Source organism: Hyla sarda, chromosome 1 (genome assembly GCF_029499605.1).
Source record: "Hyla sarda isolate aHylSar1 chromosome 1, aHylSar1.hap1, whole genome shotgun sequence".
In the NCBI taxonomy this organism is placed as follows: Eukaryota; Metazoa; Chordata; class Amphibia; order Anura; family Hylidae; genus Hyla; species Hyla sarda.
In genome coordinates, this window is record NC_079189.1 from 210,257,166 (window position 1) to 210,277,819 (window position 20,654).

At 39.4% G+C, this 20,654-nt stretch overlaps 1 protein-coding gene across 2 annotated transcripts in view; it reads right to left on the reverse strand.

Moving 5' to 3' along the window:
• NPFFR2 (neuropeptide FF receptor 2) overlaps positions 1-20,654 on the reverse strand; it is a 161,235-nt gene that overhangs the window by 4,149 nt on the left and 136,432 nt on the right. Inside the window, exons 2-4 of one of the 2 annotated variants that reach the window (XM_056568046.1) lie at positions 11,488-11,710; positions 9,952-10,280; positions 5,030-5,129 (exon numbers count right to left, since the gene is read on the reverse strand). In XM_056568046.1, coding sequence (XP_056424021.1) covers positions 5,030-5,129; positions 9,952-10,273 — 422 coding nt within the window. In that variant the 5' untranslated portion in view covers positions 10,274-10,280; positions 11,488-11,710. The remainder of the gene's footprint in view (positions 1-5,029; positions 5,130-9,951; positions 10,281-11,487; positions 11,711-20,654) is intronic. The other variant, XM_056568043.1, reaches the window with a different exon arrangement.

Genomic DNA, 20,654 nt, shown 5'->3' on the forward strand with positions numbered 1-20,654 from the left:
GGCCAAATAGCTAACAAGAACAAAAAAAACAAAAAAACAAAAAAAATATTCATAGGAGGAATTGCTTTAAAGGGTACTTCGCCCCTAGAAATCTTAACCCTATGCCATCCTGAGCCATTTTTTTCTGTGGCTGAACCAACTCTTTAACAGTGAGCAGTTTAACTCAGATTAACTAAGATCTGTGCTGCTCTTGCCTGCTCTTCTACACTCCTTTACACTAAAATTGCAATACCCAAAAGAAGGAAAATGATGGAATTATGGAATTTATAGAATCAATATACATGGTAATAATATGCAAATTATCTCCTAGGGATATATAGGATAGGGGAAAAGTGTCTGATTGCAGGGCGTCAGAAATCTCCTGTACAGTGACCTGGAACTGCCTTCCATGTATCTCTATGGAAGAGGTGGAGATGCAGGGTTTGTGCATCTCCGCCTCTCTCATAGAGCTGAATGGAGGGGGCTTGTCTGTCGTCCTCTTAGTGAGCAAGCATTAGCCGTGCAGAGCTGCGGCAGTTCCGGGACCCCGTACGATAGATCGCAGGGGGTCCCAACGGATAGAGGATAATTTGTCTTTAACTGCAGTACTCCTTTACTCCTATTGTTTTTATTAATATATAATGATGACTTAAATTATTATTATAATTTTTAATTTTTTTTATTTATTTTTAGAATAATTGCAGTCTAGGGCTTATATCAGTTGTAATATGGTTTAAAGAGAAAATGACAGCTAATTCACCCCCACTAAACCCAGTATACTGAGTTATAGTGTGGTTAAAAACCTGTAAAATGAGGGGGTCGCTTGTTTAAATCTAATGGTTATGTCCAGAGTTATGGTTGTAAATAATTTTATTCCTTATGCGCTCTAGCGTGCATTGGAGGGGGGAGCCGGTTGGCCGAGCTCCCCTACCTCATCTATTTTCTTCTCGCGGCCCACCCCCGGCTTGACTTTTCTAATTCTTCACTCTCACGTTACCAGGACGTGCGAGCCGAGGGGTGGAGGTGAGCGCATCTCTACATGCCACTGAAATTGGGTGTATTGAGCCTGTGGCACCTGCGCTCTGCTCACAATGCAGATCGTTCACCTCCCCCTGCCGGCTCTTATGTCCTTGTGATGTGAGAGTGAAGAATTTGAATAATGAAACTGAGGGCGGGCCATGGGCAGAATATAAAAGAAGCAGGGGACATCAGCAAGCCTAGTTTTAGGCCTAGTAGCTAGAATGGAAACTGCAAGATTTCAGGATTATTGTAAAATATAGATAGTTAAATGTAAAATGAAAAATATTTGTAGCTTAAAACCCCATTTAAACACTAAGTAATATTTTGATGCACATTTCCTTTAATATGCTGAGTGTTGTTAAGACAATTACTTCAACAGATTTGCAAGTCCATAGCATACAATAGAAAACTTTATTTGGCTACAGAATAACAAACCAATGTGCAAACCATCAAAGCTGCTGTAGAATTCTATCATTTTAAATCCTGAAATGTATTGGCCCATAGAAAGCGATAATGCTTAAAGGGGTATTCCAGGCCAAAACTTTTTTTTATATATCAACTGGCTCCGGAAAGTTAAACAGATTTGTAAATTACTTTGATTAAAAAATCTTAATCCTTCCAATAGTTATAGCTTCTGAAGTTGAGTTGTTGTTTTCTGTCTAACTGCTCTCTGATGACTAACGTCTCGGGACGTGACATCATCATTGGGCAGTTAGACAGAAAACTTCAGAAGCTAATAACTATTGGAAGGATTAAGATTTTTTAATAGAAGTAATTTACAAATCTGTTTAACTTTCCGGAGCCAGTTGATATATATAAAAAAGTGTTTGCCTGGAATACCCCTTTAAAACAGTAAAATTAAAGCTAAATACAATAAAACGATGTCACTGCGAATGTAAACTAGAGCACATGATTTGCTAGAACTTTACTTGTCAAATAGACCATACACCATATCAAATATGCAATGTCTGAAATAACTAAGCAGCAGTGACTATAATAGGAAAAGTTCTCTGATAATATAGGGTGAGTCAAAAAGTATGGTGCAAAGTAATCGCATTTTGGTTTGGTGAGGTTTGAGAAGATGTAATTAGAATGGCTTAGACACAAACATCCTTGTAATATATAGTACAATAGATACAGTTCACCTAGCACAGCGCTACAGTTTAGGTTTTACTAAACCCTATAGAGCAGCAACACATAGAAACAGATCAACCCTCCGCACTTAAACAAGGCCTCGGCGCTCAACAATGTTGCAGGCAATACAGATGTATAAAAGTTCATTCTCAGTAGAGGAAAAGAACATCAGTGAATGGGGTCCGTCGGGACTCGGCAATGTTCCAAGCCGATTCAGGGATGGAAGACAACGTCAATGTGAACCTAGCCTTACGTGTCAACCTTTTTTTTTTTTTTAAATGACAGAGGCCCTTTAACCACTTTTCTACTTTACATCTGGAGTTGTTTTCTTGTTTTATAATGTGCAGTATGTTGTTCTTCTCATAACATGACTACTGTATTTTTTCCATTAAGACTTGCATTAACTGTCTAATCTCCTAAATATAAAACTAAATGAACTTTTAAATCCTCGGTTTTCTAATGCAGTTTAGCATTTTCTTTTAATTGATTCAAACCGCAGTAAACATTTTAATCCTGTGAGGATTATGACACTAGAAACCATTAGTCCTACAGCAAGGTATGCAACTGTATGATAACATAAAGAACATCTAAATTGTGTTTCTTCTTAACTACTCACTGACTGAAAAATGTTGGACACTGAACGCTAAAAGCTACCTACCTAAGGTGTTAAAGTGTTAGTGTTTGGAAACACATTGGCCATGTTTACCAGACATGTTGAAAAAGTTCTGATCGTGAAGGATCTAAATCCTGAGACCCTTTGTGATCATTAGTAACAGCCGGGTAAAGTGTGCAATAGTGTGCGTCTTACTTCCTGGCTATCACTCAAACTCGACTCATTCCCCATAGACTCTAATATGGTGGATGAGCTGGATAGAGCTGCTGACCAGGGAGTAAAGGGCACTGCCATATACTTCACTGGTATATGATTCATGTCTCAGGAGAGGCCTGGTGCGATCTAAACTTTTGACATGTCTGGACAAAGTGTCAAAAGTTTTTTTTTTTTTTCCAAATGACAGTAACACTTTAATAAAATATGATACAAACAGGATGACTACTTTAAGCTCACAACCAAAAAATACCTAGTCCCTATTGGGACAACATATAAATATCAAAATAAAAATGACAAGTTAATCAAATGGTTACATATTGCTCCGTTTTGGCCATATACTTTTAATGGACCATTAAATGGCATTATTTTTTATATTGTTCCACCTTTTGATTATACAATTAAATGTACTACGAAACAAAAAAACAACAATTTCACAACTTTTGGGGTGTTTTGCTTTAACGCAGTGCACTTCATGGTAAAAGTGACTTGTTATATTTATTTTGTAGGTCAATGTAATTCAGCCATTATAGCTCACTGGACCCCCATTACCACGTTTCAGGTATCCAATGAGCCATCTGAGCTAGCCGAGATGTAAGATCTGATAGTTAAGATGCCGTCACTGATCATGGTTTCTAAATGACTAATGATGGGCTAATGAAGGGCTAGTAGCCAACACTTACTGCTATGATGTGAACACAGCTCCTGTGCTCGCTTCAAGATCACTCCAGGGCACATAGTTACACCCCGGTGCTTTACTTACCAGACGTCAAGGACATAAATTTATGTCCTGTATCCTTAACAGGTTTAGAAATAATACCAGAAGATGGGCATTTCTCTACAAAAGATATGTTAAATATTGCATGACTCAACACTGTATAAACGTATTATATATTCATCTATCATACTATTAATCCCTGTCTATTAATCACTCTATTGTAATAAATTCTTATGCCAATCATGCTACTATTGCAATCCCTATTAAGTTACATAATAAATATTAAAACGTTTATACTAAACAGATGTAACCTTACTTTTGAGTTCTTTCTATTCCTTTTTTGCAAATGCCCCCTCCCCTATTTTGACTTGAAAATATGTATAATTGCATCTAAGATTTAACCCTGTAATTACCCATGATGACATGTGCCCTTAAGGGTATATAGAGTGGGCTCAGAATCTTGGCCTGTTCCATTCCAGCATACAGCAGCCTCTATGAATGGATACAGAGCAATCTCAACTGCCAGCTATTAACTGTTAACATGCTGCTTTCAAAGATGAAAGTGGCATTTAATGGTATGAATGCAAATAATTTATTGTAAAAGGGGTCATAACATTCCTGACCATGCACTATAAGCAGTACACTCCAGGTAACGTAAAAATCAAAGCATGATTTATTTAACACATGTCTCAGCACCAACGTTGCAACTCTCCATTAGAATAATCTGATTTTTGGAGTACTGCGCTGCTGTTTGTTAATCTAAGTGTCTGAGTGGATCGTGACCGGATCAGGGACACTGGGATCCATTTTTCATATGGACTGGTCTAAGTTGCGCTGCAGTTTTGTATATACATATATATATATATATATATATATATATATATATATATATATATATTAAGCAGCTTATGAAAATGAATATGTTAAGCAGCTCAATCACACCACTCTCACAGGTAGCATTCCCTAAATGTTAGCTTTTAGCTCCAAGATGATGTTTAGGGAATGCTACTTGTGTATGTCGTGTGATTGAGCTGCTTTACATATTCCTTTCCCAGATATACAGTATCTTAATGTTTGCTCTGAAAACAACTATTGCACTAAGATGGCATAATGTAATCCATCACTTCCGTAACATCCAACCTCTCTAACTGACCAACAATCTTTAGAATCTAAGTAAATATAGATCAATATTCAACTTATTATAATGCAAAACCAAATGATATTATAAAACTGTATTTTGTGCATTTAACTAGCCCTTGATAACTTTAACTATAAATATAGTGATAAGTATGACACTTACCACAAGCTCATTTTATAACGTCAAGGAAAATATTGTTTAAAACATAACTCACCTGTCCACAGCTATTGCCACCAATGTAAAGACTGAGGCAGAAACAGAAATTCCCTGAACCATTCCATTCATTTTACATACTGTATTTCCAAAAGGCCAACCTATAATTGAAAATAAATGACAGAAATATTTTCTGCTATGACTACAGATTCAATTATCCATTATACAGAGCAGTCACAAATGCATTATAGGATTAAGGATTCTTTTATGATAAACATTCTGAACACAAATGTGAAGCCTAATACACCAAAGCTTTGAAATTCCATTAAATTAAATCAAACATTGTATATTGGTTTCCATATGCATTGAATGTCGTGCAAACACTGCCAAGCAATATCAATTAATAAACCTTATAAGGGTACGTTCACACATACAGGATCCTATGCAGATTTGATTTGCAGGATTTGTAACTGTCGATTAGAAGCTGGGCTCAGTCATTTAGTTTACATTGAAATCTGCAGCAGAAAATCCTGTGCATCAAATCTGTGTATGTGTGAACGTACCGTTAAAGGGGTTTTTCAGGTATTCAGCATTTTTTACAAGCATGAGAAAGCAAGGGTATCATGTAAAAAATAAATATAAAGCTATTGTGGCATTGAGGCAGGATTGAGGGCAATGAAAGGGTGTTTTTCCCAGTCCTTTATCCTAGGTGAGCTAGCAGAGATGCTCATCGGGTGCCTAATCAACAATAAACAGCAGGAAGGGCAGATATTTAAAGGGGTATTCCAGGCAAAACCTTTTTTTCTATCTATCAACTGGCTCTGGAAAGTTAAACAGATTTGTAAATTATTTCTATTAAAAAAATCTTAATCCTTCCAATAGTTATTAGCTTCTGAATTTTTCTGTCTAACTGCTCAATGATGATGTCACATCCCCGGAGCTGTGCATGATGGGAGAATATCCCCATAGGAACTGCACAGCTCCCGGGATGTGAGTCATCAGAGAGCAGTTAGACAGAAAACAACAACTCAACTTCAGAAGCTAATAACTATTGGAAGGATTAAGATTTTTTAATAGAAGTAATTTACAAATCTGTTTATCTTTCCGGAGCCAGTTGATATATAAAAAAAAGTTTTGGCCTGGAATACTCCTTTAAGAAACTTATCTATCTTTTATTACATATTTAATAAAGGTTATGTTTTATTTATTTCAATATTACATATATCCCAGTGTTTTGGTAGCTATAGATATTTAAGAGTCTAGCAAGTGTAGTCTGGTCACTCTCCCCAGAAGACAGCAAGGTGGCTGTGTGGGAGAGACAAGGGTCCTTGCGGTGAGCACACAGCAAGACACTGTGAGTGACCCCCACCAGTGAAATGGATTGTGACCACTTGTGGTAACACAGGTGAAGTGTTCGTTCTCCAGTATGAGACAGACAAGGGTCTGATGTAAGAGACCGCAAATGCTGTGTGTGAACAGTGACTAAAAGGTTGCAGGACACATGTTTTAACTGGCTGGGAAAAACCCTCCAGTTGATAGGGCATGATGTGTTGTGTAGTCAGTGGCTAGATGGCCTAGGATTTTGTTTGTTCCTGTGTTATATTTTTGTTTATCCTGCAACCTGTCTAGAAACGTGTCCTGTGGATTTGTCAAGGACGATCCCAGAGCTAACCCGAAAACCCTACAATATCTTATTTCATAATGATTTGATCCACTTGGCATGCACCATTTCTTATTGTGGGCATGTTGGAAGTCCAGCAGCGAGCCCCAAACTATATTTTCTACAATTCCACCCATTCAGTGCACCTCTTTGATGCCATTTGTCATGTACAGTACTTGGGTTGCCTAAAACTGTGTCTCAAACTGTAAATTTGCGTCTGTATTTAGCATACATTTCCTGAGGAGATGCAACACTAGATTCAGCCGATGAACATGACATCATCAGTGATGATATGTATGTTGTCTGTACAAACTGACACCTCAGCACTATTGGATTTGTTGGAATGGTAAGCAGTTTTAAATGGGGTATATTGAAAAAGAAAAAAAAATACATTCTGCAAAACATCTACTTCTAAGTATTTTCCAATTTCATTGACATTAGCATATGGACCATTATTGCATATTTTAATTTAATTAAATAAAAAAATTTGACTTACAAACTGCGGACAAGACAAAATGCTCATGGTGTATGGACCCCAACCTTCTTGTCAAACAATAGAATTATACAGATCTTCATTTACCATAAGAAACAATTTAGTTCTAAGCTCATACCTGTGTCTAAATATCCTAGCCAAGGGACTTGCTGACAGCCCCTGGCATCAGAGGCATAAGCTCCTGGGCCCAATGAAAAATCTACAACAGGGTCCAACGTTTCATTTGTAATACTGGACTATTATAGGGCAGATGTGCTTTGGGGCACCCTTAGGCACCAGGGCCACAGTGCGACTGCTACCTCTGCACTCCCTATAGCTACCCCCCTGCCTGGTATGCCTTACTCTAGCTCCTCCTAAATATGCAGTCTAAAGGCCCTTGTGGCCTCTGGGTTGAGAAAGGTGATAGACCTTTAGGACTATAAGCCCAAATACAGTGATCCCCCGACCTACAATGGCACCGACATACGATCATTTCAACATACAATGGCCTCACAGAGGCCAACTTTGTTGAAGGCAGCATCAACATACAATGCTTTTGTATGTCGGGGCCATCGCATAAACGGCTATCCGGCAACGCAGACTGCTTTAGCTGCTGCCGGATAGCCGTTTAATGTGCCCCGTGTGCTCCGGTGAGTGTTCATCCTCTTCATGCTCCGCTGCATAGCCACTGTTCTCCTTCATTGTCATCACATCATTGCGCACGTCGTCCCGTCATCCATTAGGAGCGGCGTGTCCAGCGACGTGATGACGGCGATGGAGAGCAATGATCTAGGGCAGTGGTCCGGAGCGGTGGAGACACGTGAGTATCACTTTGCATATTATTATTGCACGGATCCCTCAACATACGATAAATTCAAGTAACGATGGTTCATTTGGAATTAATTACCATTGTATTTTTAGGGATCACTGTACTTAAAAAGAAGTTCATACCTTGCACAAAGGATATGTGGCTTACTATTTTTGTAGGTGTTTAAAGTTGGATTCATTTGCAAAAATGTAACTGTAAAAAAAAAAAATACGGTAATCTATTGTAATCTATTCAAGTATTCAATTCTCCTAGATGCAAAGGAATTCTTATTCGGATTTTGTTGTCCCACACTTATTTTCACGCAACAAGCAGATCTGTTTATTTCCTGTTTCATCACTTTATATTCTAAATTTATACTTCTTTCAATCAGCAGGTTGGATTTAATTACCATCTTTATGTTGACTACACCAATTTTATCACCCTCTCTTTTTGACTAACAACATTAGCTGTATCCAGCTGCCTCATCCTCACTACCAAGATTAACCCGTGAAAGTCTGAAGGTTTCATTTCTATAACACATAAGAATTCTTTAGTGACATCTAAATTGGATTAAAATGAGTCCATATTAGATCTTTGCTATACCCTTTTTTACTCTATCATAGCAATAAAGAATCACATTAATGATTAATTCATTGACTGCTGTATGGGAACTTCATGTTAAAAGGAAGTTATCACTAGATTAACAAAAAACAACAATACATTCTTGGGCCAGACCATTCTTGTATTGTCTGCAGAGACAGTGGCCGGCATTTATCATTGTAGGTGTAAGTAAAGCATTTTTTCTCCAATTATTTTTTTTTTTTTGTGTACTGGTAATGTGTAGGAGCGCCACATTTATTAAATGGTCACGTAGCATTTGATACATTTTGTGTAGGTGACATTTTCTGAAATTTCTCTTTTCACATCCACCAAAAAGCTAAGCTAAGTCTGGGCTGGTGTAGTTTTAGAGACTTTTCAGTGGCTTTGTGCCTTTTTGTAAAAAAGGCACAGTGCATAAAACCCTTCCATATCAGGTGTATTGCCAAAATCAGTGGATTGCAACTCAAAATTATCAGAAATGTGTAAACCAAAAGGCGCAAATAAACCCTGCTTGTGCCTTTTTTATGCCTTTTCAGCCAGTGTGTGCTCTAGAACAACTGAAATTAATTGAAATTAATATCATAAAATCACACTATCACAGCCTCCAATAAAAAAGACTGTCTACAGACTCCTTATCCAGAGACAGGGGATGAAAGGGAGATTAATGAATATTCTTATCTGTGTTTATAGAGTTGCTATCCTGACTAACTAGGTTTTTTTTAGCAATGCAAAGCAGTGGTTATCTGTCATTAAACTCCCAGGCCTCTGCTTAACCTGCCCCATTTCATACAGCAAAGCTGACAAGTGAGCTACAGATAGGAGGAACTGTTTGTGCTCTAGTATCCAATGTAAAACTTAAAACAAAAGCAAAAGGAGAACAGCACATCCCCAGTATAAAGTGCACGGGTGCTGTCAGCGTAGAGCCCAGGTTCAGGGATCCATAGAATAGTAGCAAATAGGCAGCAGCAACTCCATAAAGTGCAAAAAAGTGAATTTTATTCACACAACGTGAGGCGACGTTTCGGTTTGCTCACCAAACCATTTGGTGAAATGGTTTGGTGAGCAAACCGAAACGTCGCCTCACGTTGTGTGAATAAAATTCACTTTTTTGCACTTTATGGAGTTGCTGCTGCCTATTTGCTACCAATGTAAAACTTAAATATTTCAGGTTTTACTTGAAAAATAATTTATATTTAAATATTTTTTATGTTATATATTTTTTTCAAATCAATAATGTAATATTTTTAATTTCAATACAATTTTTTTTTTCTGATGATACATTCATTTTTGATAATCTATGCAATATCTTTTATAAGAGAGTGCAGAATAGATTCATAAGGGAAAGCTGAGTAATTCTGCCATGGTTTAAACTCAATACAGTTATGCTTTATTTTCCAGTACAATAATAAACAAACATATATTAAATATAATTAAAAAAAATACCTGCAATGATGTTGTCTATTAAGGTAGTCGGCATGCAGAAGATCCCAACTAACAAATCACTGACAGCGAGATTCAAGATGAAAAGATTGGTAATTGTTCTCATATGCTTGCTACTGAGAACAATAAAGCACACTATTCCATTGCCTATCATGCATGAGATAAAGATGAGCAAGTATGAGATGATGAACACTGCTGCCACCGAGGGTCGATGAAGATAAAAGTCTACATAGGATATGTTCCCTTCTTGATCAGTCTGATTTTTGTAGATGGGTTTCTCAGGAATCCATTTCACAGACACGTTCATGTCCATCATTTCATTCATGGTAAACCTTAAAGATAAACAGAAGGTAATCCATTAGAAACCAAATCCTCCAATTGTACTGTATGTATTTTTCACTGTGCAGAATTTCTAAGAACTTAAATACTACAACACGTATAATTCAGTATAATTCACACTTATAGAACTGTGAGAGCATTAAAACTGCAAGACAGTACAAACTATCTAATGTACCCCCCTAAGGACACAGCCCATTGTGGCCTTAATGGGGTTGTCCGGTTAAATAACATTTTACTTATTCTGTACCCTACTGCGAAGTGTATTACTTGTAATACACGTTAACAAAAATGAGCGTTGCTCTCCAGATCTTCTATTTAGCCGCACACTTGCTCTTATGCCCTCTTTGTCCCCCTTTCCCCCAGCTAAGATAGAGACCACGTGGTTCAGTTACTGTATGGGGGCCTGGCTTTCTGCTCTGTAACCATTATAACCCAGGCCCCTCAGCCTTGTCATTTTTTTTTAATTACCAATAGGCTAGGTTTCCACATAGGTTTTTTCTAGAGTCTTTTGGAAAACTGCCACTGCATTTTTTGAGCCAATGCCAGAAGTGTATTTAAAAGGAATTGGAAATATAAAGGAAGGACTTATACTTCTCCTTTCTATTGGATCCACTTCTGACATTGGCTCAAAAACTGCAGTGGCAGCTTTCCAAAAAATGCCAGAAAAAAACCTATGTGGAAACCTAGCCATAGGAAAACACCAGCAATGAGAAAAGAGTCGTACTGACTACCGAAAAATTGTAGTCTCTGGGAGAGGAACAGGAAACAATGAGATCTGGCAGAAGAGAGTGAAGGTGGCATGTTAAAGGTAACATTCTACCTGGATGTTTTTTTTTCTTTTATATTATAGTTGGACCCCTTTAAAGACACAGCAAATTTTTTTTATAGCTGTTTATTTTTGAAATTTTTAGAACATTTTATAAACATTGAGTAACAGAAAATAATATAGGAAATAGAAAAACAGACATATCTCCAATGTAGATACCAATGGAACAATTAAAGTTGCATTGTCATGGTATTATCTCTTAGACAGTAAACTAAACCACATTTATCATGTGAGAAGGTAGAAACATGTAACCAGGAGGAATTAAATCAACACAAATGATATAAGTTATTTCTATTAAAGGGGTACTCCGGTGGAAATTATTATTATTATTTTTATCAACTGGTGCCAGAAAGTTAAACAGATTTGTAAATTACTTCTATTAAATCCGACACCCCAGTCAACAGTCGGTGGGTTCCTCAGACTCAACCCTCAGTTGGCATGGCCCTCATGCTGCTGCTGCCACCTTTTGTCATTATGCCACCATATGGTCTTTAAATGCTGATGCTGCCACCTCCAGGCTCTGTCATTGTGCTGCTCTCTGGTCTCCTCATGGTGATGATATGACCTCCAGGATCTCTCATTGTGTTGCCATGGATACTGCAAAACATAATGAAGGTGCTGGTCCACAGTTTCAGAAATTCCTCTGCATTAGACCACAAGTAAGTATTGAGGATATGCATTACATAAAACGTAACTTGTCTTAGGGTAAAAATATGGACTCAATTTTTTTTTTAAATCTAACAAAAGGAAAAGTGTGCAAAAAACACCATATGCCACCAATACCACCAAGTTTTTATGCGATGCAAAGACCTCTAGAAGGTGGAAGGGTACAATGTATGGTCCATTGTAACAGGTGTGGGTAAAATCTTCCCCCTGCAAGGCCCTACACTCGCACTATTAATTCCCTTCTTGGCAAGTGTTACTTGTCCTAAAAAGGGCAGCCCCACACAGGAACCTCTCCCTATTTCCAACTAAAAACCATGGGAAATGGCAGTGTTTTTAGGTGGAAATAGGGAGAGTTTCCTGTGTGGGGCCATCCTTTTTAGGACAAGTAACACTTGCTAATAAGGGAATTAATAGTGTGAGAGTAGGACCTTACAGGGGAAGTTTTTACCCACACCTGTTACAATGGCCCATACGTTGTTCCCTTCGCCCTTCTAGAGGTCTTTGCATCACATAAATACTTGGTGGTATTGGTGGCACATGGGTTTTTTTGCACACCTTTCCTATTGTTAGATTTAAAAAAAGATTGATGCCAAATATTTATCCTAAGAATAGTTAAGTTTTACATAATGCATATCCTCAATACTTACTTGTGCACACCAATACTTTGACAAAAAAGACTGTTTTCTTCTGCTTCAGCTACTATTCTGATCCTTCCACCCACCTGATGCGACACATCTGATGCCGAACCACTCTGTCACCCGGTCACTTTCAGGACTCCTGATGCAGCCGCTGCCACCTCCAGGCTGCCTCATTCAGCCACTATATGGTCTCCATGCTTCAGCCAACTCCAGGCTGTGCCATTCAGCCACTATATGGACTCATCATGCTTCAGCCAACTCCAGGCTGTGCCATTCGGCCACTATATGGTCTCCTCATGCTTCAGACAACTCCAGGCTGTGCCATTCAGCCACTATATGGTCTCCTCATGCTTCAGCTACCTCCAGGCTGTGCCATTCAGACACTAAATGGTCTCCTCATGCTTCAGCCAACTCCAGGCTGTGCCATTCAGACACTATGTGGTCTCCTCATGCTTCAGCCAACTCCAGGCTGTGCCATTCAGATACTATATGGTCTCCTCATGCTTCAGCCAACTGCAGGCTGTGCCATTAAGCCACTATATGTCTCCTCATGCTCCAGCCAACTCCAGGCTATGCCATTCAGCCACTTTATGGTCTACTCCTGCTTCAGCCAACTCCAGGCTGTGCCATTCAGCTACTATATGATCTCCTCATGCTGCCAATACCTCCACGCTGTGCCATTCAGCCACTATATAATCTCCTCATACTAATACCACCTCCAGGCTCTGTTATTGTGCTGTTCCGTGGCAGTGATTCTAAAAGCGATGCCTCTAATCTGCATGTCATGTTGAATAACAGTATTATTTCCCTACCCCAGCACACTCAATATGCGTGTTAGAACATAGCAAAGTGTTCTACACCACTATTAAGGCTCTCTGTAGGCCAGAAATAGACGTGTTTAATATTGATGAAATCTGCGAAATTCGGCGAAAAATTTGGCGAGCCGTTCAAATCAAATTTTTCAAAAGTTCGCTCATTTCTATCATTAACAAAAGTTCATCTCAATACAATCATTTTCTGTAAGTCTTCACAAGGTTTTCACACACTGTTGCTGGTATTTTTGCCCATTCCTCCATGCAGATCTCCTCTAGAGCAGTGATTAGAGATGAGCAAATCGAATCTGACGAAGTAGAATTCGTTCTGAATTTCATGAAAAATTTGATTCGGACCAAATCCGAACTTCGACTCAATTCTAAATAACGAATTTCTTCATTAGCGACACCCCTGCAATCGTCCTGTATAATGTATAGATGCAAGCGGGTTTCTCCTGCGCTTGCATCTCTGCAATAGATAAGAGAATCACAGTGGGTGTCAGGAGTCACACTTGCTGTGATCTGTCCTCAGCTGCAGGTACCACTGCTCCCAATATGGAGCACACCCTGCTCCATGCTGGGAGCTGTTGTACCTGCATTAATAGAAAGATCACAGCGGGCATTACTTCTGACACCCGATGCAATCGTCCTGTATTATGTATAGATGCTGCCGGACGCTCTTCTCTGGTCCCACTGTAGTATGAGTATATGTCCTGTATATACCTATTATTCATATTTCCCACAGAGAGTTGTGATTGGCTGGAACCATCTGGCCAATCACAGCTCTCTGCGGGAAATATGAATAAGTGATGTGAATTCTATTCAAATCACTGGTCGGCCAGAGTATAGTGCTGAGATGCGAGTGCAGAAGCTGCTCCATCTCTGCAATAGAAAGGGCAATCGCATGCTGGGAGTAGTAGTGCTACCTGAAAAATGTAAAAAATTTAGGAAAAAAAAGGGAAACACTCATACACACAATTATTAAACACACTATTAAAATATGTACTCAAGTAGAAAGCAGACATGGTGCACATCTATAATCTTGCACAATGATCCAATTGCTTCTCAGCATAATTTCAAAAACTAACAGGTTGTTAGCATATATGTTTTGATCAAAAAGTACAAAGCCCACTCGCCACGTCAAGGCCACCTATTTAGAGTGGGTCCCTAACGTCCCTAGCATAAAATGGCTTAGCACTGGACGGCGACCACCACCGCCGTGACACCAGTGCCCACAGGGGGAACGACCCACTGGCAGAGCGGCCCCAACGCCACTCAAACCAGTCCATGGGTCGCACCTCCCCGCAGACACGACACCACGGCACACTATTAAAATACATTACTAATAAAAAATTTAATAAATTAATTATAAAAAATATATTATTTTTACAATTAAATAGCTCCTTTCTGAATTTTTATTATTGTCGGCTACATTTTTAGGTCCCTGCCCACCCATATAAATTGATCCCTGTTTACGAATTAGCATTAACATTTCTTTTTGTGTCTTTCAATTTTCGGTAGCAGGCAGGGAATCAGAAAATTCAGTGCTCAATATTAAAAATGAATGAGAAGTGCAATTCATATTTTTTTTTTTTAGTTTTCATTCTAAATCATAATTTTTTTTTATTTGACTTAACTTCTTTTAGTGCTGAATTTTCTGGTCCCTGCCTGCTCCCGAAAGTTGAGAGACAAAAAAAAATTAAAAAAAATGTTAATGTTCATTTTTAAACAGGGATCAATTTATGTGGGTGGGCAGGGACCTAAAAATGTAGCCGACAATAATAAAAATGTAGAAAGAGGCCATTTAAATGCAAAAATAATATATTTTTTATATTTCTATTTTATTAGTAATGTATTTCAATATTGTGTTTTATAAAGTGTGTGTATGTGTGTTTCACTTTTTTTCCTCTATTTTTACATTTTTTAGGTAGTGCTACTACTCCCAGCATGGAACAGACTATTCCATGATGGGAGCTGTAGTACCTGTACTAATAGACAGATCACAGCAGATGTCACTCCTGACACCCAATGCGATTGTCCTTTCTATTGCAGAGATGGAGCGGCTTTCTCCTGTGCTCGCATCTCTGCACTATATTCCAGGCGGCCAGTGATATGAACAGAATTCACATTACTTATTCATATTTCCCGCAGAGAGCTGTGATTGGCTAGAAGGTTCCAGTCACTCTTAGCTCTCTGCGGGAAATATGAATAATAGGTATATATACACAGCATATACTCATACTACAGTGGGACCAGAGAAGAGCGGCCGGCCGCCGGCATCTATACATTATATCAGTGTTGTGCCCATGATACACACCATCTAAGCGTATGCTTTCAACAAGACCATGCTGCTCAATATAGATTCCTGACGAATGTCTACAGCAGGAAATGTGTTAAATCCACAAATGTGAACTGCATCTAAGAAGGAGATGTCCAGCAAGACGTTGGAGCAAATTCTGACATACGGGTTTTTAACCAAATTACAGAGAATATGCTGCACATAAAATAAATGGCACTGGTTAATAGCCCTTAGCCATATACAGTCTGCACTTATATATTTTAACATTGATGCACTTTGAATATTTGAGTGACTGTAAATAAGATTAAAACTCATTCCGGAGTGAGGACAACAAAAAATTTACCATGCAGTGTGCAATCCTGGGATATATGCAATAAATACAAAATAATATATGTGCAATCAAAGTATTAGTGCAATCTACGTAATTGTACAATATATACAAAATATGTGCAATAAAAGGATTAGTTGGCTATTGTGGATAAGAATTTTGCAACTCATAGCATCTATTATAACATATGGCTAGAAGATGTTTGGATTGATACACTGATACTACGTTATATACATATAAGGACAATGATCATGTATATGGCATAATTAGGTCTATAGGTGATAACAGTGACATTGTCCTCTGAAAAATACGCCGTATGGATGTAGACCTATGCTCAATGTTCATAATATGGGACATCATATGAGATATTGAGGACCTCCCCATACTATGCATTAGTGTGTATATTCTGCCAGTGTATAATATACTACGTTAAATAATTTACCTGCACCAGCAGGAGATAAACAATAATAGCTGCATGATATTTATTGGAATGGACACTTCCTCTTTTGTATTACCTATCACTAATTAATTATCCATCTGGGCGATAATATTAAGATGGCGGCCAGTTTATGATTCTAGGTACTACTGTCTAGTGTTATTATAATTATTTTTGTTTTCTCTTGGAAACTTTTGGTTATGTATTTTAATAGTACCATTAAAAGTTGAGTTTTATGGGGGCGTGGCTTGGCAGCCGACTGGTATGGACGCATAGCTGCACAGCTCCAGAGCCAGCGATATCCTATAAGCGACAAACGGCGCACAGAGACCAGCCAACCCTCTGAACTTACACCCATAAGCGGGGGGAAACTATCGGGCACGAGATGGCATCCAGAAGAAGGGGCAGAAACCACGGCAGAACGAAGAAGTTAACAGACTTCTACAGCTCCCCCCAGACCGCGGCGTTCCAAGATGGCGCTGCCGTCACTACACAGCAGAGCTTCGCTTCGCGCCAAGCGCAACAACGGACACCACAGTCACCACGGGAGGCGGAACATGAGGAACCCCGAGCCCGGAGCAGCTCACTACCTTCACCGGGACTGAGGTACGCAGCAACCTTACCAGAGGGTCCGGATGGGGTGGCGGAAGGGGCCCTGGATATTGAAGGGGAACGGCCTGTCTTTACTTCGGCTCCGGTGTCACCGGCCTCCTCCACAGCGGGCAGCCCAGCAAAACAAAGGCCTCGCATGTCCTTATCTGGAGAGGCTCTATCCAAGCCAGCAGACGCTGGTATAATACAGGACCACCCCGATATTTTCGCTTCGCTATCCACCTCTGAAGCTACAGTGACTGAAAACACTCTTAAGCAAATGCTGCAGTTGCTAAATTCATCCATACAGAGTAACTTCTCAATGGCCCTGAAGCCATTACAGTCCTCAGTGATAGCATTAGAAAATAGAGTTGGTCATATAGAGGAAAAAATGGCAGAAATGGTGGGCTCTCATAACTCTCTTATTGATGAACACTATGACTTAGAAAGTGAGGTGTGCACACTGAGATCTAAAATTGCAGATATCGAAGACCGATCCAGGCGCAATAACATAAAACTGCGAGGGGTACCTGAGGAAATCGCCACGAAAGACCTGGTCCCATTTATTCAAGATCTCATTAAATCAGTGATCCCTGACTGCTCTCCCCGGGACTTACTAATTGATAGAGCACATAGGATCCCGAAGCCTCAATTTCTTGCAGACAATATACCCCGTGATGTACTCGCCCGCATTCACTTTTATCATATAAAGGATGCTTTGATGATACGCTCCAGGAACAAAGATACGTTGCCCGCAAAGTTTTCTGGGGTTGCTATCTATGCGGACCTGTCAGCAGCCACGCTTCAACTGCGTAGAGAGCTAAACCCTATTACCCAAGCTCTTAGAGAAAAACAGATTATGTACAAGTGGGGTTATCCGACACGCCTGCTCATCTCTTACCGAGAAGGAACCCATGTTATTCGCACCTTCAAAGATGGGACTACTTTACTTCATAAATGGGGAATACAAATTGTGACCCCGGCTTCAAAACCTCGCACGTCCACATCTCATGTTCCCCCGGATTGGCGGAGGGTGGACTCTGTCTCTAAAAGTCGCCGTTGACCCACGGTGTACGAGGCTCTATACTCTGTGACTGTCCATTAAACCCCCGTTTCATACGATTGGCTTACAAGGAACTGTTGAACCCCCCTCCAACTGCGGCGTCTATCAAAGACGTCATTTTCTCTTTCCAACACCTGGTGTTGCGAGGAAACCTACTGCTGACGATGCCAGCTTATCTGTTCTGTGTTTGTTTGTTCTTGTTTGTTTCTGTTCTCTTTCAGGTACCTCTTATCTCGCTCCCAACAGCTGCTGTCCTATGGCATCCCATCTCCACTGCTAGGATGAAGAAAATGGATTGCGACTTCCCTACATACAGACTTTTGGAATGGTCTTAAAGGTTTTATCTTTGAATACTAATGGGTTGAATGTGCCCCAGAAACGTACTTACTTGTGGTCAGAGGCTAAAAAAGCTGGGTGCGACATCTTATGTGTGCAGGAAACACATCTTTTACAGAAAGATGCATTTAGAGTTTATAATTCTGCCTTTCCCAACGTATATCAAGCTCACTATGTCACTAAATCTAGAGGAGTGATGGTGGCGATAAATAGTACAGTAGCCTTCCAACAAATTAATATAATAACTGATGCTAATGGTAGATATATCATTTTGGTCTGTTCTTGCAATAACGTGCTTTATACAATTGTTTCGGTGTACGCACCTAACACAAGACAGCTTAGATTCTTTAACAGATTATTTAAATTGGTTAACAAACATAAACAAGGTCACTTGGTTATGTGCGGTGATTGGAATGCGGTCTTAGACCCAGACATGGATTCTTCCTCCACCAGTAGACATGCTCCAGTGTCCCTCTCCTCTCTCTTTCATAGGGAAGATATTTTTGATGCATGGAGAATTTTACACTCTTCTGAACGTGATTATACCTGTTATTCTCCGACGCATAACACGTATTCACGTATTGACATTTTTGGCATAGATCGCAATACTTTAGACATATTAAAGTCGTCTTCCATTTTAGAACCGTCATGGTCAGACCATTCTCCCATACTGATAGAACTGGAGGAACGCAACTCTCCCCCTCCGACTTACCTATGGAGATGCAACAACTTTCTTATGCAGCATGTTCAATATGGGGGAGATCTGAAGGAATATTTTGCTAGCAATGTAACGGATGATGTGTCTGCTACCACGATTTGGAATGCTCACAAAGCATACATTAGGGGATCCTTTATTAGAGTAGGGCATACATATAAAAAGAAAAGGGAAGAATGTCTAAATAATCTCCTGCTTAGACAAAAACAACTAGATACAGAAAACAAAATAGGAAAAACACCTCAACTGGCGCAAGAATTAAAACTGATTAAAACGCAGATCAGGGACCTAATGCTAGACTCGTATCTCAAAATGTCAGTTAAATCTAAAGCTAAATATTACGCCTTTGATAATAAATCAGGTAAATTATTAGCTGCAAAAATGAAAGATAAACATATTAAATCCAGAATTCCATTCCTCTTGGGGGACTCTGAACACTCTAAGCTGTATAACCCATATGATATTGCAAATCAATTTATGCGGTATTATGAATCTTTATATAATCTAGATCAAGACCCAGAGACTTCTCCGCCCACAGATATAGATATAAATAGATTTCTTCAACACATAAATTTACCAAAAATCTCAGACTCTCACTTATCCTTACTAAATGCTGAAGTAACCCCTCTAGAAATTAAAAAGCTTATTACCTCCCTCCCGTTGGGTAAATCCCCGGGACCAGATGGCCTGTCGACTTCCTATTACAAACGCTTTTCCCATATTCTACTACTACACTTACATAACTTTATAAAGGAGGTTTTCCTAACTGGCTGCCTTCCTAAGGAGAACCAAGCGGCTATAATAGTCACGTTGCCTAAACCTGGGAAAAGCCCAGACTCCCCTAAAAATTTTAGACCTATCTCTCTATTAAACGTGGATGTAAAGCTATACGCCAAATTATTGGCCTCTAGACTGGCCCCTATTTTGCCCTCAATAGTAAATGTAGACCAAGTAGGTTTTGTGCAAAAACGTCAGGCATGCGACAACACTCGGAGGGTATTAAACCTTCTTCATATAACCGAAAACAGGGGAGAGCCAGCGCTCTTCCTGTCGCTTGATGCCGAGAAGGCGTTCGACCGAATTAACTGGTCGTTCGCCTTCTCGGTACTGGAGAGAGTGGGTGTGGTGGGGACGATATTTCAGGCTATTAAAGCATTGTACACTCTCCCGAATGCGAGAGTATTCACTAATGGGTCTCTTTCTCGGGAATTCTTAATAACCAACGGAACCCGTCAGGGATGTCCGCTGTCCCCGCTAATTTTCGTTCTATGTATGGAGCCCCTAGCACAGGCCTTGAGGGAAGATGGAGAGATTAGAGGTATTAAAATTGGAAATAGTGAACACTTGATTTCTTTATATGCGGATGATGTAATCCTCACCATAACAGACCCAGAGACCTCTTTACCAAGAATCTTATACTTAATTCAGCAGTTTGGATCACTCTCGTATTATAAACTGAATGTACAAAAATCACAGGTGTTGCCTATTCACATGACCCAACAATTGCGAGACCATCTAGCTAGAACACACCCCCTTGACTGGCAAACAGACAATATTACGTACCTAGGACTTAAAATACCTACCTCCTTTTCAAAGCTATATTCTTGTAACTATGCGCCATTTTTACATTCCCTGAAAAATGAGCTAGAGAAAATAG